At 43.5% G+C, this 20,549-nt stretch overlaps 1 protein-coding gene across 5 annotated transcripts; it reads right to left on the reverse strand.

Annotated features, from left to right (window-relative positions):
* Positions 1-625: 625 nt before the first annotated feature.
* LOC115204023 (mediator of RNA polymerase II transcription subunit 15) lies at positions 626-13,677 on the reverse strand. 5 transcript variants are annotated; one of them, XM_029769241.1, is made up of 18 exons: positions 13,540-13,677; positions 12,951-13,038; positions 11,407-11,458; positions 11,266-11,292; positions 10,987-11,142; positions 10,253-10,554; positions 8,881-9,207; positions 8,560-8,652; positions 6,974-7,084; positions 6,247-6,365; positions 5,967-6,097; positions 5,568-5,702; positions 5,418-5,481; positions 5,253-5,319; positions 4,914-5,074; positions 4,529-4,695; positions 2,342-2,440; positions 626-1,154 (listed from the first exon to the last, which is right to left on the reverse strand). In XM_029769241.1, the coding sequence occupies exons 1-18, from the start codon at positions 13,674-13,676 to the stop codon at positions 1,018-1,020; spliced, it is 2,373 nt and encodes a 790-aa protein (XP_029625101.1). In that variant the 5' UTR covers position 13,677; the 3' UTR covers positions 626-1,017. The 5 variants fall into 5 exon arrangements, with proteins under 5 accessions (XP_029625101.1, XP_029625103.1, XP_029625100.1 ...); XM_029769243.1 differs by having other exon boundaries at positions 5,967-6,094; positions 10,253-10,557; XM_029769240.1 differs by having other exon boundaries at positions 10,253-10,557.
* Positions 13,678-20,549: the final 6,872 nt, after the last annotated feature.

A 20,549-nucleotide genomic window follows, 5' to 3' on the forward strand; every position in this document is an offset into this window, starting at 1 on the left:
GCAGGCCCAGCCCACACTAACCCAAGCCTCTTTCACTACCATGGCCATTGAAGGACTTCCACTAAATTACCACTGAATGTTAACTTATAAAGTTTAAGTTCAATGTACATACATTTATATTTCTCCCTATTAAACTTATTTTGGTGTGCCATTGTTGGTCAAGTTAGTTGTATTTTGTCTTATGGGAAATGGATGTACAGGTAACTGCCAATATAAACACCAGCACTGTCTTAAAATAGGGTGTTGGGCCACAACAGCTTCAACACGCCTTGGCATAGATTCTACAAGTGTCTGGAACTCTATTGGAGGGATGTGACACCGTTCTTACAAGAAATGTCATCATTTGGTGTTTTGTTGACGGTGGTAGAAAACACTGTCTCAGGTGCTGCTCCAGAATCTCCCATACGTGTTCAATTGTGTTCAAATCTGGTGACAGACACCATTTAAACCCCCTATAATCCTTTGAGACACCTATTTCCAAGACACAGATCACTTCTAGCCACAGTAGCCAAAACAATGGGCTACTGGGCATTTTATACATGACCCTAAACGTGATGGGATGTTAATGGATTAATTAACTCAGGAACCACACCAGTGTGGAAGTACCTGCTTTCAATATACTTTAGTTTCACTCATTTACTGAAGTGTTTCCTTTATTTTGGAAGTTACCAGGTTCATGAAAACACAGGTGAACAGAAATGTTTTTATTCATGATAACAAAAAAAATCCCTTATGAGTATATATATATATATATATATATATACACACACACACATACCGCAACGTGTTCAGTTCTTGGTTATACATTTTCACAACTCAAAATTCTTTACATAACTCATCCCAAATGGACCTTCTCATAATACAGTTTGTATAGAACCCTCAGCAGCACACCCTAGTGATAGGGGAGAGCTGGTGCTCCAAGATGTGGTAGCCCACTCCTTCCAGTTTGCACTGTGTTAGTGATAAGTTATGTTGTACCCAGCATGGTTTGATGGACAGGTGAGGTGAGCTTCTTGTCTATGCTGCAGAAAGACAGGCTTGTCTGACACTCTGGGCCCAAGTATTGAGCAGTGCAGTCACTGAGTGCTTGTCTGGAAGCTGTAGGAGCTTGGAGGTCATGTTTCTGTGAACGTTTTGTAGGAAGGGGTTAGCACCTGGCGAGTAGAGGAAGAAAAAGTAAAGCATAAATCAACTCAAATGCATTGAAACCTGAGATGAGCTAAAATATATATATAACATTTTAAACTGTCAAGGTAATGTTGGGCTACTTTCTCCATTACACCCAAAGTTAAAGTAGAGTAAATTTGACTAATACAGTGCATTCGGAAAGTATTCAGACCCCTTGACTTTTTCCACATTTAGTTACATTACAGCCTTTTTTTTAAACGAATTAAATTGTTTTTTTCTCCCCTCAATCTACACACAATACCCCATAATGACAAAGCAAAAACAGGTTTGGACATTTTTGAAAATGTATAAAAAATAAACTGATATCACATTTCATAAGTATTCAGACCCCCATGCTTCACCGTAGGGATGGTGCCAGGTTTCCTCCAGACGTGACGCCTGGCATTCAGGCCAAAGAGTTCAATCTTGGTTTCATCAGACCAGAGAATCTTGTTTCTAATGGTCAGAGTCCTTTAGGTGCCTTTTGGCAAACTCAAAGTGGGCTGTCATGTGCCTTTTACTGAGGAGTGGCTTCCGTCTAGCCAGTAACCATAAAAGCCTGATTGGTGGAGTGCTGCAGAGATATTTGTCCCATCTCCACAGAGGAACTCTGGAGCTCTGTCAGAGTGACCACTGGGTTCTTGGTCACCTCCCTGACCAAGGCCCTTCTCCCACGATTGGTCAGTTTGGCCGAGGGACAGCTCTAGGAAACTGTTCCAAACTTCTTCCATTTAAGAATGATGGAGGCCACTGTGTTCTTAGGGACCTTCAATGTTGCAGAAATGTTTGTTATCCTTCCCCAGATGTGCCTTGACACAATCTTGTCTAGGAGCTCTACGGACAATTCCTTCAACCTCATGGCTTGGTTTTTGCTCTGACATGCACTGTCAACTGTGGGACCTTATATAGACAGGTGTGTCTTTCCAAATCACGTCCAATCAATTTCGAGTCTCATAGCAAAGGGTCCTTATGTAAATAAGGTATGTGTGTTTTATTTTTAATACATTTAAAAAATGTCTAAACCTGTTTTCACTTTGTGTGTAGATTGAGTGGAAAAAAATGTTTTATCCATTTTAGAATAAGGCTGTAACATAACAAAATGTGGAAAAAGTCAAGGGGTCTGAATACTTTCCGAATGCAATGTATGGGTACAGAGAAAGCCAGTGTGTCTTACCATACACTTGCCCGTCGTCTGCCCACTGAGGGCTCTGGTCTGGGTAGTCTGCTGGGATGCTGAGCTGGAGAGGAGGCACACTTGGCAGGTTCTTATCATCTGGAAGAGAGAAGCAGGGAATAACGTCAGGCATCAATGTATTTTATATTTGAGAGAGAATAGTGTGATTTCCCCTGGTCTTCATCTCTCAATGCCCTACACTAGCAGTTGGCCCATAAGTGATTGACTCAGCCATGCCTTCTTGCCCATCCAACATTTCCTCATCTCCCAGCCCTTCTAATGCTACTAGCCCCGATGCTCCTCCCACTTCCCCCCCTGCTCCGCTACAAAGTTTCTCCCTGCAGGCGGTCACTGAGTCTGAGGTGCTAAAGGAGATCCTTAAACTTGACCCCAAAAAACCCATCTGGGTCAGATGGTTTAGATCCTTCTTTAAGGTTCCAGCCCCTATCGTCGCTGAGCCTGTCTTTCCTCTCTGGGGAAGTTCCCATTGCTTGGAAGGCAGCCATGGTGCATCCTTTATTTAAAAGGGGGAGATCAAGCTGATCCTGTTATAGGCCAATTTCTATTTTGCCCTGTTTATCAAAAGTGTTGGAAAAATGTGTCAATCAACTGACTGGCTTTCTCGATGTTTATAGTATTCTCTCTGGTATGCAATCTGGTTTCCATTCAGGTTATGGATGTGTCACTGCAACCTTAAATTTCCTATATTATGTCACCATTTCCCTTGATTCTAAGCAATGTTGTGCTGCTATTTTTATATAAAGTAGACCATTCCATTCTTGTGGGCCGGCTAAGGAGTATTGGTGTCTCTGAGGGGTAGTTGCCTGGTTTGCTAACTACCTCTCTCAAAGAGTGCAGTGTATAAAGTCAGAACATCCGCAGTCTCAGCCACTGCCTGTCACCAAGGGAGTACCCCAAGGGTCAATCCTAGACCCCATGTTCTTCTCAATTTATATCAACAACATAGCTCAGGCAGTAGGAAGTGCTCTCATTCATTTATATGCAGATGATAGTCTTCTACTCAGCTGGCCCCTCCCCGGATTTGGTGTTAAACGCTCTACAACCAAGATTTCTTAGTGTCCAACAAGCTTGCTCTGCCCTTAACCTTGTTCTGAACTCCTTCTAAACAAAGATCATGTGGTTCAGTAAGAATAATGTCCCCCTCCGGTGTTATTACTACCTGAGGGTTTAGAGCTTGTGGTAGTCACCTTATACAAGTACTTGGGAGTATGGCTAGATGGTACACTGTCCTTCTCTCAGCACATATCAAAGCCCCAGGCTAAGGTTAAATCTAGACTTGGTTTCCTCTATCGTAATCACTCCTCTTTCACCTCAGCTGCCAAACTAACCCTGATTCAGATGACCATCCTACCCATGCTAGATTACGGAGACGTAATTTATATATCGACAAGTAAGGGTGCTCTAGAGCGGCTAGATGTTCTTTACCATTCGGTCATCAGATTTGCCACCAATGCTCCTTATAGGACACATCACTGCACTCTATACTCCTCTGTAAACTGGTCATCTCTGTATACCCATCGCAAGATCCACTGGTTGATGCTTATTTATAAAACCCTCTTAGGCCTCACTCCCCCCTATCTGAGATATCTACAGCAGCCCTCATCCTCCACATACAACACCCGTTCTGACAGTCACATTCTGTTAAAGGTCCCCAAAGCGCACACATCCCTGGGTCGCTCCTCTTTTCAGTTCGCTGCAGCTAGCGACTGGAACGAGTTGCAAAAAACACTCAAACTGGACAGTTCTCAATCTCTTCATTCAAAGACTCAAATCATGTACTCTGACACTTGTAGCTGCTTCGCGTAATGCATTGTTGTCTCTACCTTCTTGCCCATTGTGCTGTTGTCTGTTTCCAATAATGTTTGTACCATGTTTTGTGCTGCTACCATGTTGTCGTCATGTGTTGCTGCCATGCTGTACTGTTGTCTTAGGTCTCTATGTGGTGTTGTCTCATGTCATGTGTGTTTTGTCCTATATTTACATTTTTAATTGTAGCCCCCGTCCCCACAGGAGGTCTTTTCCTTTTTGGTAGGCCATCATTGTAAATAAGAATTTGTTCTTAACTGACTTGCCTAGTTAAATAAAATAAACAATTTTCAGAACATCCGCTCCAACAAAAATCGTCCCGCGACTGAATCTAGTTGCCTACCTCAGCCCTTAACTCACCTAGTTTACAGATGAGGTGCACAGTGCCATTGTTACTGCAGAACGAGGGGTCCAGGTTGACCAGGAACTTGGCATTAAGACGGGCCACCTCCCCCTGCAGGATGTTGGGGATAGTCTGACGGTCATCCTCCTCATGTTTCCTCTTCCGGGCTGCGATGATGGGGCCCCTGTGGAGAGAGAATAGACATGGGTGTCATGACAGCCTGATCCCACTAATACACTTTCTCTATACACTGTAGGAAACGAGGATGGTCTTGTATCAACGACAGAGTGGTGGACAGATCTAAAGCAGGGATGCTCCAAAATGCCCGTCGAAAAATACTTTCCTACCCTGACCTAAAGTGTAGTGTTTCTGGACATGAAGGAGTGGTTAGGGTAAACTCACATGATGGGCGGCCCGTGGATGGCTGTCATGGCTGGGGCGAAGGTACGGTACAGAGAATGGTTGAAGACAGGCGAGCGGATGTTTGCCATGACGGCATCCAAGAGGGGCTGGCACAGGTACTGCTGCTTGGTGCAGGGCACAGGTGGAGGGGGAGGCGTCGGCTAACACAGGTTTAGGAAAACGACAGTTGTTAAGGAGCTAAATAAGCAAACGTTTTGTTGAATGGTTGACGATTCACATTCAAATGGGTAACCTTTAGGAATTCACAACAGAAAGACATTTTGAAAACCAAGGAGCAATATAACAGCACAAAGATTATCAACACAGTCTCTTGCTTACCACAGCCATATCATTTTTCAGTTTCTCCAGTGCTATCTCACACTTCTGTAAGGTTCTGAGAGGACACCTGCAAGTCCGGGAGAGGAGATATCATTCAATAACCATTGCTGAGACAAACTTGGATGGACACTGACACACTTAAGCAACGCACTTGTATTATTTTACCTTGTGTTGGGGTCAGTGAGAATGTTCAGCAGGCTCTTCATCTTACTCAGGTCCTTTTTCCTATCTGTTGGGAATGCAAACTCCCTTTAGTGAGTGGGAACAGCCAAGAGTGGCAAGAAAAGTAAGAAAGAGCGTGGCCTGAGTGCATACCTTCATTTTTGTCTATCTTGTTGATCATCCTGCGCAGCGGCTCGATGTATTTGGAGAGCTGTTTGAGTTTCTCCATGTACTGCTGGTCCTCCTGCTGGTTGGCCCCGGATGGACTCATCACTGAACTGGGGTTCCCTTCACGTCACCAGACAACCACGTGGGACAACAATTAGAATCCTCAGGTACATTCAATGTGTTTACATAGTCTTAGGGACACTGGGAAAAGGCTTATTTGGCATAGAATGCAATTAAAAAATTATGTGGTTCCAGACAAATCAAAATCCTACGTAAAGCCGATGTAAGAATGTAAACTATAGTAAGGAAACCAATCAGATGTGAGGTAGGATATTTAGGGGCTTAGGCCCCCACCTCTGCTCCAGCGAGGAGCTGGGACAGTACCTGGGGTGTTGAGGGGTCCTGGGGAGGGGACGCTATAGTTCTGGGGGGTGCGTGCGGTGGCTGGGCTATGCGAGGGCTGGGGGGATGGGCTAGGCTGGAAGCCACCTGGCGACGGTGTGGGACCAGAACTGCTGTGAAGAAACGCAACAAAGGGTCACAGTTGACACCAGAGAAAGTCATTCTATTTCAAGACTAGACCTGAAATAAAACTTTAGAATGCCATATTCAAGTCAATAAAAGCGCTACATAAAGTGAGAGTGGGCTTATCATATTTGCTCACCTGACTGAGTTGGGCTGGGAGGACGGGGGCTGTGGGGATGGCTGGGGAGGGGGGGGCATGGACTGGGGGGTCTGCACCTGTACCGGCGAGGGCGATGACATCATCTGGTGCTGCTGAACCTATGGAGGGGGTGAAAAGAAAAATTGAGGGCTCACACCAGACGGACCAATCACTGGAGACCCCAGCACATCTTTAGCTGGTTGGATGCTGCATCTTGTTACCATCCATCCTAGATAGCAGGGGGGAAAACATCCTTCAGCCATTACGCCGACCAGGGCCTCAGTGCCTACTGAGGAAGATAGGAAGAAAATACTTATCTTACTGGTACTTACCATACACGATGAATACTGTCCAGACGCCCTTACACTGAGCAAAATAATCCACAGCATTTCCAATCACATCTATAGGCCTACCCTTAATGGATTCCAAATGGGAACCTGCTTGTAGAAGGCACAGCTCTCTTTCCATGAATCCACATACATATCTATACTGAGCATGAGAACAGATGTTTACTATCAGATCTAATTCCACTGGTCTGTATAAGAAGCAGGAGAGGAGGTTTGGGTAGAGTGGGGATGAGATTTGAGGGCTGCACTGAGGGATGAGGGTTGGCATAAGGAAGCACACCAGAGGGACACGGTTTTAGGAGAGGTGGTGGTCACCATGAGGGTCAGGTCAGGGTCAGAGTAGGAAGACTGCCTGGTCACTCTACCCTGGGCGTAAATACCTGTGGTATTTGCTGTCCTCCCATGGCAGCAGAGTTTGGAGGTATGGCGGGGTTCGGGGCAGCGCGGGGCAACCGGGGTGGAATTTGCATCCCAAGGCGGGGCATCATCATCTTGGAGGACAGAGGGGACAACATACATGTCACAAGCAAAACAAGAAATGCAATGCATCAGCGGAGATGATGCACATGCACGCACAAAAAAAACACACATTCGGACACATGCATGCACGCTCCCAGGAGCAAAACCTGTAAGGTACATTACACAAGCAGACATGCACAAACACATGCATGCACACTTATTGGCACACAGACAGAGCCACAGTTACAGTCATATCTTAAACCCTGGTGAGAGAGAGAGACAGCCAGGCAGCGGTGCCAAGCATGTGACCCTGTCTCCGGAGTCGGAACAAACGGTTGCCATGACAACAGTGATGAGGCCTGCCGTGGCCAGTGGGAACATGCTCCCTCTCCTCTTTAGGCCAAACCATGCAGTGTGTATGACAGCTATTTAAATAGCTTAGCTAAGTACAGTAGGTCAACATTGCCAACTGACTAGAAATAACATAGATCTTAATTTTTGGTTACTAAATTATTCAAGCTTAATTTATTAAACATTCTAGTCTGGAAACTATTTCAATGGTTTTATCAAACGACGGTTGCGTAGATAGGCATTGCATTTTGAATGGTGGAACCTCACTGGTACCCCCAGTAGGAGGTTTGGCAGGGATTTCCCAAACAGTATCTAATGATTGATAATGCCATGTATTTGCATCTACAGTAACAGTAGCGCTGGTAGATGCAGCAGCCGAGTTAAAGAATATTGTTGGTTTGCAGGGCAGAGTAGGCATGCAGTTGCAGCATTCACTGCATGAACAACACACATGCATGGAGGGGGAACAAGACATTCTAACGTTGCTGTGAGGTACAATAAAGAGACATCCTCTGGGAGATGAACTTTATTTTCTCTCAGCAGCCCACCCGTGGGTTTCATTCTGAGAAATGCAGTAGAACACTTCCAGGGATTTTCAATAGGGAGAAGTAGCGGTGGGGAGAAGAGGTCTAGGTGAGTTCTAGTTTGGTAGAGAAGGGATGGGGAAGTGAATCCTAGCTCCATCCCTATTTTGCTTGGAAGCGATAGAGACAGGAGTACCAAGCCTATCAAGGAATTCTCAGAAAGCATCATAACTAAAATGATTTCTTGGGTTACGTAGGAGACTCATCATTCAGTTCAAACCAAAGAACCCCTGAGCCTGAGCCATCAAGCAGCAACGGTGCAATTATTAGAACAGATGCTAACTTAAGTCTCTGTAGGTAACGTTGAGCTATAAAACAAGCATTACTACCTCCTGGCTATGGCAGTAGCTTAAGTATGGCAACAGGCAACACAGAAAAATATCCTTTGTCTTCCTCAAGTCATTTAACACCAACAGAAGAGCTTGCGACCCAAAATTAAATAAACTGCTGAAATTTCAAAGGGGTGAATCTGAAAGCATGCACTCACTCCAGGCCAAGCTCAGTGACAAGTGGCAGTCCCCAGTCAGTCAATCAGTCCCACTACACACCAGCTTGCAGTGCTGTGCTCTTACCTGTCCAGGTACTGCTGCAGCTAGCTGGGCCTGAGCTGCCGCCTGTTGGGCTTGCTGCGCTGCCTGCTGGACTTGCTGCTGCATCGCTCTAGCCTGGCCACGCACAAACAGAACACAGCCCATACACACACACACACACACACACGCATAGGAAAGCAAGCAAGCAGAGGGGAGTGTAAAAAAAAATTACTGGAATAGGTGTGTTATCCCAGAGACTATAGATTACGAATGTAGAGTGGACAATAAAAGGTCACCACTATTCTACAGAGGGTAAACTAAACTTAAAGTTCATCTTTTTCCATAACACCACCTCCGCTTTACCTGCAATGCTTGGATCTTGAGCTGTTGCTGCTGCTGACTGAGCGAGCTGATGGGCACATGCTGTGTGGAGGGCATCTGTCCAGCGAGAGACTGGGGCACCATGCCCTGCTGCTGCTGGGAGTGGGGGGGTAGCTGGGCCGCCTGGGGCTGAGACTGGGCCTGAACCTGCTGCTGCTGCTGGACCATGTGCTGAATGGACTGCGCCTGGGCTTGTGCTTGGGCCTGGGCTTGTGCTTGGGCCTGGGCTTGTGCTTGGGCCTGCGCATGCTGCTGTTGGAGTTGTAACTGAACTATCTGCTGTTGTTGCTGGAGCCTTGATGGGTGCATCTGAAGAGAGATGGGGAGGGCATGTAAATACTTAAAGATAGATTATTTGAAGCCCCACAATATGCTCATTTTATCCTTATTTACCAAAAGATCAACCAATTGAACTGCCTTCTGTATGTCTCTGTTAGCTTTTGATGTACATCTAGGCATGCCATCCTGGTGGGGATTAGAGCTTATACAGGGACAAACTGGTGAGGGGCCAAAGGTGAAAAGAATTGTCACAATACCAACATTTTACAACGATGTGATACCAGGCCAAGTATCACGATACCACAGGGTTTGCCCCCCGATCACTTGTTATCCATCCAAAAACGTGCGGCACGCGAGTAGTTTAAAATTGCCAGTGACATGGTTTATAAATGATATAAAATGTGTGCCAATTCGAGGTAGAAAGAGGGAGAAGGTAGCTCCGGTAAGGAGTGGTTTGGGCTAGAAACTTATGGCAAGCCTGACTGTCAATATGCTCCGTTTTTCCTCTATGGCTCTAAGAGGCTGCGTGACAGCGAAGCCGACTGCCCTTCTTGTTCTTACAGGCGAAATGAAGAGGCGTACCCACTTCGCTTGCGCAGCGAGCCACTCCAATAATGTCTGCACACCCCAGCTCGCCATCACGGCAAAATAACATTTAAAAACTGATGGAGATGCACAGGAAGAATGGACAGAGAAGCAGCTGAGTAGGCTAATGGCTGGTTAGGGGATGTGGCTGGCTGCTCACAGCTGTCACGTGATATTGGATGAAGCACTCATTCTGACATAACAAATCTGACATCACGCTCTGAACTCTGGTATTCTATTTGTAGGACGTGTGGGGATGCATTCTGTGCTCAGTCATTCATTTCGAGAGAGAAGGTAGTGATCACAGGGAGAAGATCTGTTTGAGGCTATTTTGTATAGTACTATGGGTGATACACTCTGCGCCTGCACACTGCGCCTGCACACTTTTTGTCCGTTTTTTACAGCTCTACACAACTCACGTGGATGACCTATTTTGAGATCCAAACTGCGAACATCGTCAAAAATGGACAAGTTTGCATCCCTGTTATACCTGGTTCTGTTGTTGCTGGTTTTGGGCCTGCTGCTGCTGCTGGTTTTGATGCTGCTGTTGGAGCTGTTGGTTCTGATGGTGTTGCTGCTGTAACTGTTGCAGCTTCAGCTGCTGCTGGACCTGAAACTGCTGCTGCTGTATGGCTGTCTGTTGTTGCATGGCTGTCTGCTGCTGCTGCTGCTGCATGGCCGTCTGTTGCTGTTGTTGCATGGCTGTCTGTTGCTGCTGTGCCTGGAACTGCTGGAACTGAATGGACTGCTGCTGCTGGGCAATCTGCTGCATCTGCATCTGCCCTGGACCTCCTACTACAGGGAGGACGTGGACAAAACAGACATACATCCTCCAGCTGAGAACTTGGGGAAAGCCCTGGAGGAAAAGCACTACACCTGAGCGTTACTGAGGAAACAGAAATATGAGTGTAGAGCAGTGCCTGTGAGCCGAGTTGAGCGGTCGGAAATCCAGCTCATTGCACACAGAGCGCTCCACGTCCATTTCCCCAGCTGCAGTCAAATTGTGCCCACTCCGCTCCTCGCTCTGCTCCCACTCATCTCTGCTCACATGCTCTGAGCCTCATGGAGGACACAGGAATATGAGTTTGGAGGTCCCTGATCGAAAATCAAAATGTCATGACCAGTAGGCTACTGATCCAATTGTTTCTGTGGGCTAACAGACAGCAGCATTCAAATAAACATGAATAACGTGAGAAAGTTAAATAGCTTCAGAAATACACTCACTCGCTTGAGGATTTCCAGCCACACCTGCCATTGCATGCTGGCCCATTTGCATCTGCCCCATGGTCCCCATGCCACCCATGGGTGCACCAGGTGGCCTAGGCCCCATGGCGATGCCCCCTGGAACCCCTGTGAGATTTGTCAGGGCATTCATGGGATCTGGAAGAGGGGAGACAGTATATACATTTTACACATGGGCAGCGGCATGAGTAGCTACATAGATATTCTTCTGAATGTCTTTCAGTAATGGAAAACATATTTGGAAAAATCACAACAACTCACCCAGACCTCCTCCTTGTGCCTTTTTATCTGCAAAACAAAAAATATACCATTACGTAACTCAACTTTACAGAATAGTTGTCTCAAAATATGAACAGGAGTTAGACCTACATTGCAGATAGGAAAAGTATGTGGGGTACTTACGAATGTCTCTGAAGTGAATGATCAACCTTGCAACCAGGGACAAGTATTCTTCCTGTTCAGAAGTAAATAATAACACCATTATTATACTGAACAAAAATATAAATGCACCATGTAAAGAGTTGGTTCCATGTTTCAAGTAAAAGATCACAGAACTGTTCCATTTGTGCACACATTTGTTTACATCCCTGTTAGCGAGCATTTCTCCTTTGCCAAGATAATCCACCCACCTGACAGGTATGGCACATCAAAGCTGATTAAAAAGCATGATCATTACACAGGTGCACCTTGTGCTGATGCCAATAAAAGAGTACTAAATGTGCCGTTTTTTCAACAACACAATGCCAGAGATGTCTCAAGATTTGAGGGAGCATGCAATTAGCATGGTGACTGCAGGGATGTCCACCAGAGCTGTTGCCAGTGAATGTAATGTTAATTTCTCTACCATAAGCCGCCTCCAACGTTGTTTTAGAGAATTTGACTATACATCCAACCGACCTTACAACCGCAGACCACGCCAGCCCAGGACCTCAACATTCAGCTTCTTTTCCTGCGGGATCGTCTGAGACTAGCAACCCGGACAGCCAATGAAACAGCAGGCTTGCACAACCGAAGAATATCTGCCCAAACTGTCAGAAACGTCCTCAGGGAAGCTCATCTGCGTGCTTGTCGTCCTCACCAGGGTCTTGAACCGACTGCAGTTTGGCGTCGTAACCGACTTCAGTGGGCCAATGCTCACTGGAGAAGTGTGCTATTCACGGATGAATCCCGGCAGACAGTTTAGTGTGTATGGCGTCGTGTGGGCGAGCGGTTTGCTGATGTCAACGTTGTAAACAGAGTGCCCCATGGTGGAGGTGGGTTTATGGTATGTGCAGGCATAAACGAAGGACAACGAACAGAATTGCATTTTATCAATGGAGATTTGAATGCACAGCGATACCATGACAGGATCGTGCCATTCATCTGCCGCCATCACCTCATGTTTCAGCATGATAATGCACGGCCCCATGTCGCAAGGATCTCCACACAATTCCTGGATGCTGAAAATGTCCCAGATCTTCATGGCTTGCATGCTCACCAGACATGCTGGTGCTCTGGATCAACATGTACAACAGTGTGTTCCAGTTCCCACCAATATCCAGCAACCTCACACAGCCATTGAAGAGAAGTGGGACAACATTGCACAGGCCACAATCAACAGCTTGGTCAATTCTATGCAAAGGAGATGTCACTCTACATGAGGCAAATGGTTGTCACACCAGATACTGACTGGTTTTCTGATCCACGCCCCTACTTTTTCTGTGAATAACAGATGCATATCAGTCATGTGAGATCCATAGGGCCTAGTGGATTCCTTTCAATTGACTGATTTCCTTATATGAACTGTAACTCAGTAAAATCTTTGAAATTGTTTACATTTTCATTCAGTGTAGATGAGATGGTCATTCTTCAACAATAATTCCAGTTAATTATATAGAATGTTACTGAGTGTTGTCTGATGATCCATGAGGTTACTAGGTGTGTGTAAATTAAAAACGTTCACTTACTCTAGATTTGGCTTTGACATAAACATGATTCTCCATGTCATTGCTGGACTTCGTGTGTGCAGTCCCAGCCTTTCTCATCGCCTCTTCACTGAAAAAGAGATTCAGATCAAACGAATGTTGGGAGATTATATATTTTTTTCCTGCTGTATTTTGCTAACACACATCCCTGTGATATTATATTCATGGCAGATTAACTGCAATTTACTCTAAATGAGGCCGAGCAGAAATGTAACCGGGTCTGTGATGACTATACCTCACATCTAGCTAGCTAGCCAGCTAACATTAGCTAGCTAGTTACATAGCAAGCGAAGTAACAATAGCAAAGGCTAGTTGGCTTGCCAGCTAGTTTGGCTAACCTTTAGCTGAACGCCCAATTAGTTCGTCTCAAAACTTCTCAAACTGCAGGTCTTTTTTTGGTCAAATTAGAAGACATGCATCATCAACCCAGATGATGCATGGTTTACGGCCTCATATCAAGAATGTTCAGTAGCAAAGCTAACTGTGGTGAGCTAGCCACTGTCGTGATAATAGCGGAGTAAATAAAATATCGCAACGTTTACAAAGTTTTAATAAAACTAAATTGTCTCACATTTGTGCAACAACTTTCTGTCGGAATGCGGGGCTTCTCCAATCGCTTTCTGGTCCTGGGACCTCCATTGCAGACATCGTTTTCAGACAAGGCGCAAACGTAGGCTTTGAATGAATGCAGCACCAAAAAGCATACATAGAAAACATAAACGTACTTCCGGTTTAAATTCTCCATCCATTCAAGAGCTGCTACATCTGCAACAATGTAGCTGTAGTTTTCAAATACATCTCTGATTAGATTGATTTTAGTAGTGCTTAATGTGATAATCTAATCTTTGACTGGAAACGAATACTTTCAATGGGGGTGGAATTTTAGGAGTAGGCCTATGAATTTCATGGATCTACAAAACGTTCTATTCTGAGTTTTGCAACATGAAGTGAGGCATCTGAATGGAGCTGTTAATCTGAACTGCAAGGATGTACAGTGTAACTGTGAGATGAGGAATTATATGTGCATTGTTTTACGTGCCATGTTTTTTTATTTTTTATTTTTTACAGGGATAGCACCAGTACCCGCTTCAAAGCATCGCTATGTAATTGGAATATTCTGAAATATTCTGTAATGGTAGCTATAGTTTTGTTAATGTGGTGTATGATTTAAATATGTTCACCCATGTTAACACAGTCTGTATTCCTGGGACCTCAACTTTATTTATATTATTTGTATTACTATTATTATGAACACAACAAATACAAAAAAACAGAAATATACAAACAAGAGTACATAAACCTAACAGACAGGGGAATTACATATCAAGATTCATTTTCAATTTGTTAAATACTTTTATGGTGCGTATTGCTTTTTGTTTTTACATTTACTGATCATTTCAAAGTAATATTTTAATTATATCTTAATGTGAAGAGGGGTTTGTTCTCTGCCCACTTCATTTTATGGATAAAGAATCTTCCATGAAAGATAAACAAATGAACAATGAAAGTTAAATCAGGGTCCATATCATTTGGATCAAAATAAAACATAATATCAGAGTCTCTCAGATTAACATTAATAGTTGTTTATTTTAAAATAGAATCTTCTTACTCACTCCAAAATCTTCTGACATAAGAACAGTCCCAAAATAAATGGTCAAGAGTATCTGGGTCACAACCACAAAATACACATGTGTTATCAACAGCTATTTTAAATCTGTGTATGATAAAGGTCTTTACAGGGTAGATTCTATGAATGAGTTTATATGATACTTCTTTCACCTTATTAGATATACAATATTTACCAGACAACAACGAAACTTTGTTCCATTTCACTTGTCCTGGGGCTGCATTCCAGTACATTTTAGCAGAGGGAATAGTAACATATTGACATAGTTTCCTTATATAAATGTTATTACATTTATTGTTTAAAATGTAAATTCCTTCTAATTCAATTGAGGCTACAAAATCCTCAACAGTTGCACTTGGAGTATTGTTATATTCTCATAAATTCTTGATAATCATATAGTTAGCCATCATTATTCAAAAATTGTTTAACCCAAATAATGTTGTTGTCAATCCAGTTCTGGAAAATAAAGACTTGTTTTTGTATTTTATGTCTTTATTATTCCAGATTGTATACCTATGTGCGGAAAACTTGTGTTTGTAAATGAGGTTCAAAGTTTGAAGTACTTGTTTATGAAAGTTAGCAAGCTTAATAGGGATGTTACCCATACCAAATTCCTGGGACCTCAGTCTATTCAGAATCTATTTCAGGATCTTATGACCTCACCACTAGTTTCCATTACCCACTAGACAAGAGGGTGTTGAAATCAAGGAAACCAGAAAGTGTCCTGAATTCTAGCAGTTGCACAAACACAGAGATTGCATCACCCAAATAGCCTAAATGCATACATTTTTTTACATCAATTACACAGTATATTTAATGGGTGATTTTTAATTTAAAGGGGAAGTGTATTTCAAATGGACAAAGAAACCGGTCTTACTTTGATGTGCATAGGACTTCAGTACATCCATCTTTGTCTGTCCTTCTTTCCAACACTGCCATATTAGTTATTTTTTATGTGTGTTTTTATTGATTTTACTGAATTTTCTGTCATTCTTGGATGAGGCATTTGTATGTCTCTCCCCCCTCCCCCATTTGAACCTAGCAACCTACTTTTGACTGAGCTGGTGCTGCTTCCTGTGGGAGTTGTAATTTGAGTCATTCTGACCCATTTATTCATAATCACCAAATATCTTTATTGCAATAGAAGGCTCTGCCCATTACCAACATCACGTACCCCTTCTGTAGTCATGTTGGTAAGTTCATCAAGTGAAAATTAAACAAATTACTTAGAAGGCATTTTTTGGGAACCAGAATGCAAAAAATGGTAGATAAATCAGTAGGTTCACAGAAATTATGTAAATCCGTCTATATGGTATTTAATTTCCCTCTTGGTCAGTGAAGTAGCCTAGGCATATGTTTTGGAGTCAGCAGATATTACACATTCACATGAAAAAACTCCTGTAGGTTTTCATCCAATTTGTTGCACCAGTGAGCCTTTGCAAGAATGTGGGAATTGGCAGGCGTTAGCCATTAAGTATCAGTGAGTGCAAATCTATTAACATTCAGACTGTGTTGCAATGATGAGACCAACTCTGTGCCAGCAGCAGTCTCAAGAGGTATGTACTCTGAAAACTCTTCTATTTCCAAACCAAGAGAGGAAGATAGAAACTGAATGTGACCAAATGTTATGGTTGACTCACAAAATCTACAAAAGAACCTCTCATGCTAATGCTAGTCCTAATGTATTTATGTGTTCATTTGCATAATGTTTTAAGGAGGGTCTTGGGTGGAAATGTTTCCTGCATTCAAATGCATCCTGTCCCTTTCAGAATAGAATGCTGAGTGTGGGGAGGCCCAAGTTGATGTGTCATGGTTCTATGCCAGATGACCCTTCAGAGGAGCTTGAATGGAGGGGAAGTTGAGGATTGACAGGAATTGAAAATAGGGAAATATGCTGGTGGGGACATCTATTCATGAATCGTGTGTAGACTGAATAGCGTACACTAGGCTAATCATCAAGCAGGCCCCTATACCTAGAAATGTTGATTTGAAGCACAAATTGCCTGAATCACAGCACATTTAAAAACGATACATCAAATCAAATTTTATTGGCCACATACACATGTTTAGCAGATGTTAATGCGAGTGTAGCGAAATGCTTGTGCTTCTAGTTCCGACCATGCAGTAATATCTAACAAGTAATCTAACAATTTCACAACAACTACCTTATACACACACGTGTAAAGGAATGAATAAGAATATGTACATATAAATATATGGATGAGCGATGGCCGAACGGCATAGGCAAGATGCAGTAGATGGTATAGAGTACAGTATATACATATGAGACGAGTAATGTAGGGTATGTAAACATTATATAAAGTGGCATTGTTTAAAGTGACTAGTGATACATTTATTACATCCAATTATTAATTATTAAAGTGGCTAGAGATTTGAGTCAATATGTTGGCAGCAGCCACTCAATGTTAGTGATGGCTGTTTAACATTTACATTTACGTCATTTAGCAGACGCTCTTATCTAGAGTGACTTACAAATTGGTGTATTCACCTTATGATATCCAGTGGAACAACCACTTTATATTAGTACATCTATATCTTTTGGGGGGAGGGTGGGGGGGGGTTAGAAGGATTACTTAATCCTATCCCAGGTATTCCTTAAAAAGGTGGGATTTCAGGTGTCTCCGGAAGGTGGTGATTGACTCCGCTGTCCTGGCGTCGTGAGGGAGCTTGTTCCACCATTGGGGTGCCAGAGCAGCGAACAGTTTTGACTGGGCTGAGCGGGAGCTGTGCTTCCTCAGAGGTAGGAAGGTGAGCAGGCCAGAGGTGGATGAACGCAGTGCCCTTCTTTGGGTGTAGGGACTGATCAGAGCCTGAAGGTACGGAGGTGCCGTTCCCCTCACAGCTCCGTAGGCAAGCACCATGGTCTTTTAGCAGATGCGAGCTTCAACTGGAAGCCAGTGGAGTGTGCGGAGGAGCGGGGTGACGTGAGAGAACTTGGGAAGGTTGAACACCAGACGGGCTGCGGTGTTCTGGATGAGTTGTAGGGGTTTGATGGCACAGGCTGATGGCCTTGAGATAGAAGCTGTTTTTCAGTCTCTCGGTCCCAGCTTTGATGCACCTGTACTGACCTCGCCTTCTGGATGATAGCGGGGTGAACAGGCAGTTGCTCGGGTGGTTGTTGTCCTTCCTGTGACATCAGGTGGGGTAGGTGTCTTGGAGGGCAGGTAGTTTGCCCACGGTGATGCGTTGTGCAGACCTCACTACCCTCTGGAGAGCCTTGCGCTTGTGGGCGGAGCAGTTGCCGTACCAGGCGGTGATACAGCCCGACAAGATGCTCTCGATTGTGCATCTGTAAAAGTTTGTGAGTGTTTTTGGTGACAAGCCAAATTTCTTTGTTTAAGCCAAATGTCTTTGTTTGAAGGTGAACCATCAAGGTCCTCTTATGATTTAGACATAATGATGTCCTCCTATGTGGTCAACATGATTGGATGTAGGTAGGTAAAAACATGTTTTTACCTCCACTCATGATCAGTGGGGTTTTTCCAATTAGGGGGATAAGCCTACTAATTATCCAACACATTGTGTCATTTCAGATTGGCATCTACTTCATATAGGCAGGTATAGTGATATAATTGTTTTCAGAAACCCACAATGTAATTTTTTTACCATCACTAGCTAGGTTTCCATCCAATTGGTGACAGATTTTCATGCACATTTTCGAATGTGCATGAGAAAATATGCGCATTTTCCCACCAGTGGTGTTTCCACAAAACGGAGTTGTTTCAGATAAAAATCTGTGTGATGACGTAGGGCAAACATAATTTACTTTTGCGTTAAAATTTTCATGTACCGAATAAAAATCTAATGTTCAATGTTTCCATCACATTTTCAACTCTACTAATAGTTTTGTCAGGAAAAACTGTTGTGTTAAATATTAGGCTACATGTGCCTAATCTGGTTTTGGCACACGCGCTCTAGCCAACAGCTCACAGATACTGTGTGTGGGTAGGTTAGTCTATGATCAGTTTCTTATGGATGAGAGCGAGAATATTTTTTATTTGTGAAACGTCAGTCAAGCATTTGCCTGTGCTGGTAGGCTAGTCTACATGAGAATATTATGAGTTTTTATGCCAAGACATACCATATAAAAAAATCATGACAGCTGTGATGGAAACAGGAAGTTTCGGTACAATTTTATAAATGCGTACATAATTTTTGTGCTCGACCTGGTGCTATCTTTTTGTGTCATTAAAATTAATTATGCCAGAAATGAGAGTGGAAACGCCTTTATGCGCAAATATTGATATAATAACCATCATATCCAATTAAACTTGGAGTCACGCAATTATATGATGTATGGTCTCAATGTGACAATTTTTTTATTTCACCTCTATTTAACCAGGTAGGCAAGTTGAGAACAAGTTCTCATTTACAACTGCGACCTGGCCAAGACAAAGCAAAGCAGTGGGTCACAAACAACAACACTGAGTTACACATGGAATAAACAAACATACAGTCAATAACACAATAGAAAAGTATATATACAGTGTGTGCAAATGAGGTAAGATAAGGGAGGTAAGGCAATAAATAGGCCATAGTGGCGAAATAATTACAATTTAGCAATTAAACACTGGAGTGATAGATATGCAGAAGATGAATGTGCAAGTAGAGATACTGGGGTGAAAAGGAGCAACAACAAAAAAGAACAGTATGGGGATGAGGTAGTTGGATGGGCTATTTACAGATGGGCTATGTACAGGTGCAGTGATCTGCTCTGACAGCTGGTGCTTAAAGTTAGAGGGAGATATGAGTCTCCAGCTTCAGTGATTTTTGCAATTCGTTCCAGTCATTGGCAGCAGAGAACTGGAAGGAAAGGCGGCCAAAGGAGGAATTGGCTTTGGGGGTGACCAGTGAAATATACCTGCTGGACCGCGTGCTACGGGTGGGTGCTGCTATGGTGACCAGTGAGCTGAAATAAGGCGGGGCTTTACCTAGCAAAGACTTATAGATGACCTGGAGCCAGTGGGTTTGGCGACGAATATGAAGCGAGGGCCAGCCAACGAGAGCATACAGGTCGCAGTGGTGGGTAGTATATGGGGCTTTGGTGACAAAACGGATGGCACTGTGATAGACTGCATCCAATTTACTGAGTAGAGTGTTGGAGGCTATTTTGTAAATGACATCGCCGAAGTCAAGGATCGGTAGGATAGTCAGTTTTACGAGGGTATGTTTGGCAGCATGAGTGAAGGATGCTGTGTTGCGAAATAGGAAGCCGATTCTAGATTTAATTTTGGATTGGAGATGCTTAATGTGAGTCTGGAAGGAGAGTTTACAATCTAACCAGACATCTAGGTATTTGTAGTTGTCCACATATTCTAAGTCAGAACCGTCCAGAGTAATGATTCTGGACGGGCAGGCAGGTGCGGGCAGCGATCGGTTGAAAAGCATGCATTTAGTTTTACTTGCATTTAAGAGCAGTTGGAGGCCACGGAAGGAGAGTTGTATGGCATTGAAGCTCGTCTGGAGGTTAGTTAACACAATCGCCAAAGAAGGGCCAGAAGTATACAGAATGGTGTCGTCTGCTAGAGGTGGATCAGAGAAGGGAGGGAAACCGTGCAATGTATACTAGCCTACCAGCATCTGCAAGCTTTTGGCTAGACAACAGTTTTTTGTGACAAAACTATCAGAGATGAAAAAGCCAAGGAAATATGTTCAACTTTAGATTTTTATATCGGTAGGACTTAAGCAAAAAAGTAGTCTACGTTTTGTGTGCATTACCTCATCACACACTGATTTTTATGCAACAAGTGGAAATACCAGTAGGAAAATGCACATATTTTCTTTATGCAGATTCTAGAATATTTGCATGAAAATCTGTACCTACCGCTGTTGGCTGTGCTTGAGCAGCAATGCTAGTGATGAGCAGTTTGCAAACGGTTAGTTATTTTTGAACCACTCTTTTTACTGACTCGAGAGTCATGATATGTCTTTCT

Source organism: Salmo trutta, chromosome 12, assembly GCF_901001165.1.
Source record: "Salmo trutta chromosome 12, fSalTru1.1, whole genome shotgun sequence".
NCBI lineage: Eukaryota > Metazoa > Chordata > Actinopteri > Salmoniformes > Salmonidae > Salmo > Salmo trutta.

Bases quoted from the DNA above. Each gene is read 5' to 3' on its own strand.
- LOC115204023 (XM_029769240.1), bottom strand. From the start codon at position 13,676: ATGTATGCTTTTTGGTGCTGCATTCATTCAAAGCCTACGTTTGCGCCT. The intron at 10,558-10,986 runs GTGAGTGTATTT...TCCTCCCTGTAG, and splicing joins GGCTGGAAATCCTCAAGCGA to TAGGAGGTCCAGGGCAGATG. The intron at 5,703-5,966 runs GTACTGTCCCAG...GGTGACGTGAAG, and splicing joins AGGACCCCTCAACACCCCAG to GGAACCCCAGTTCAGTGATG.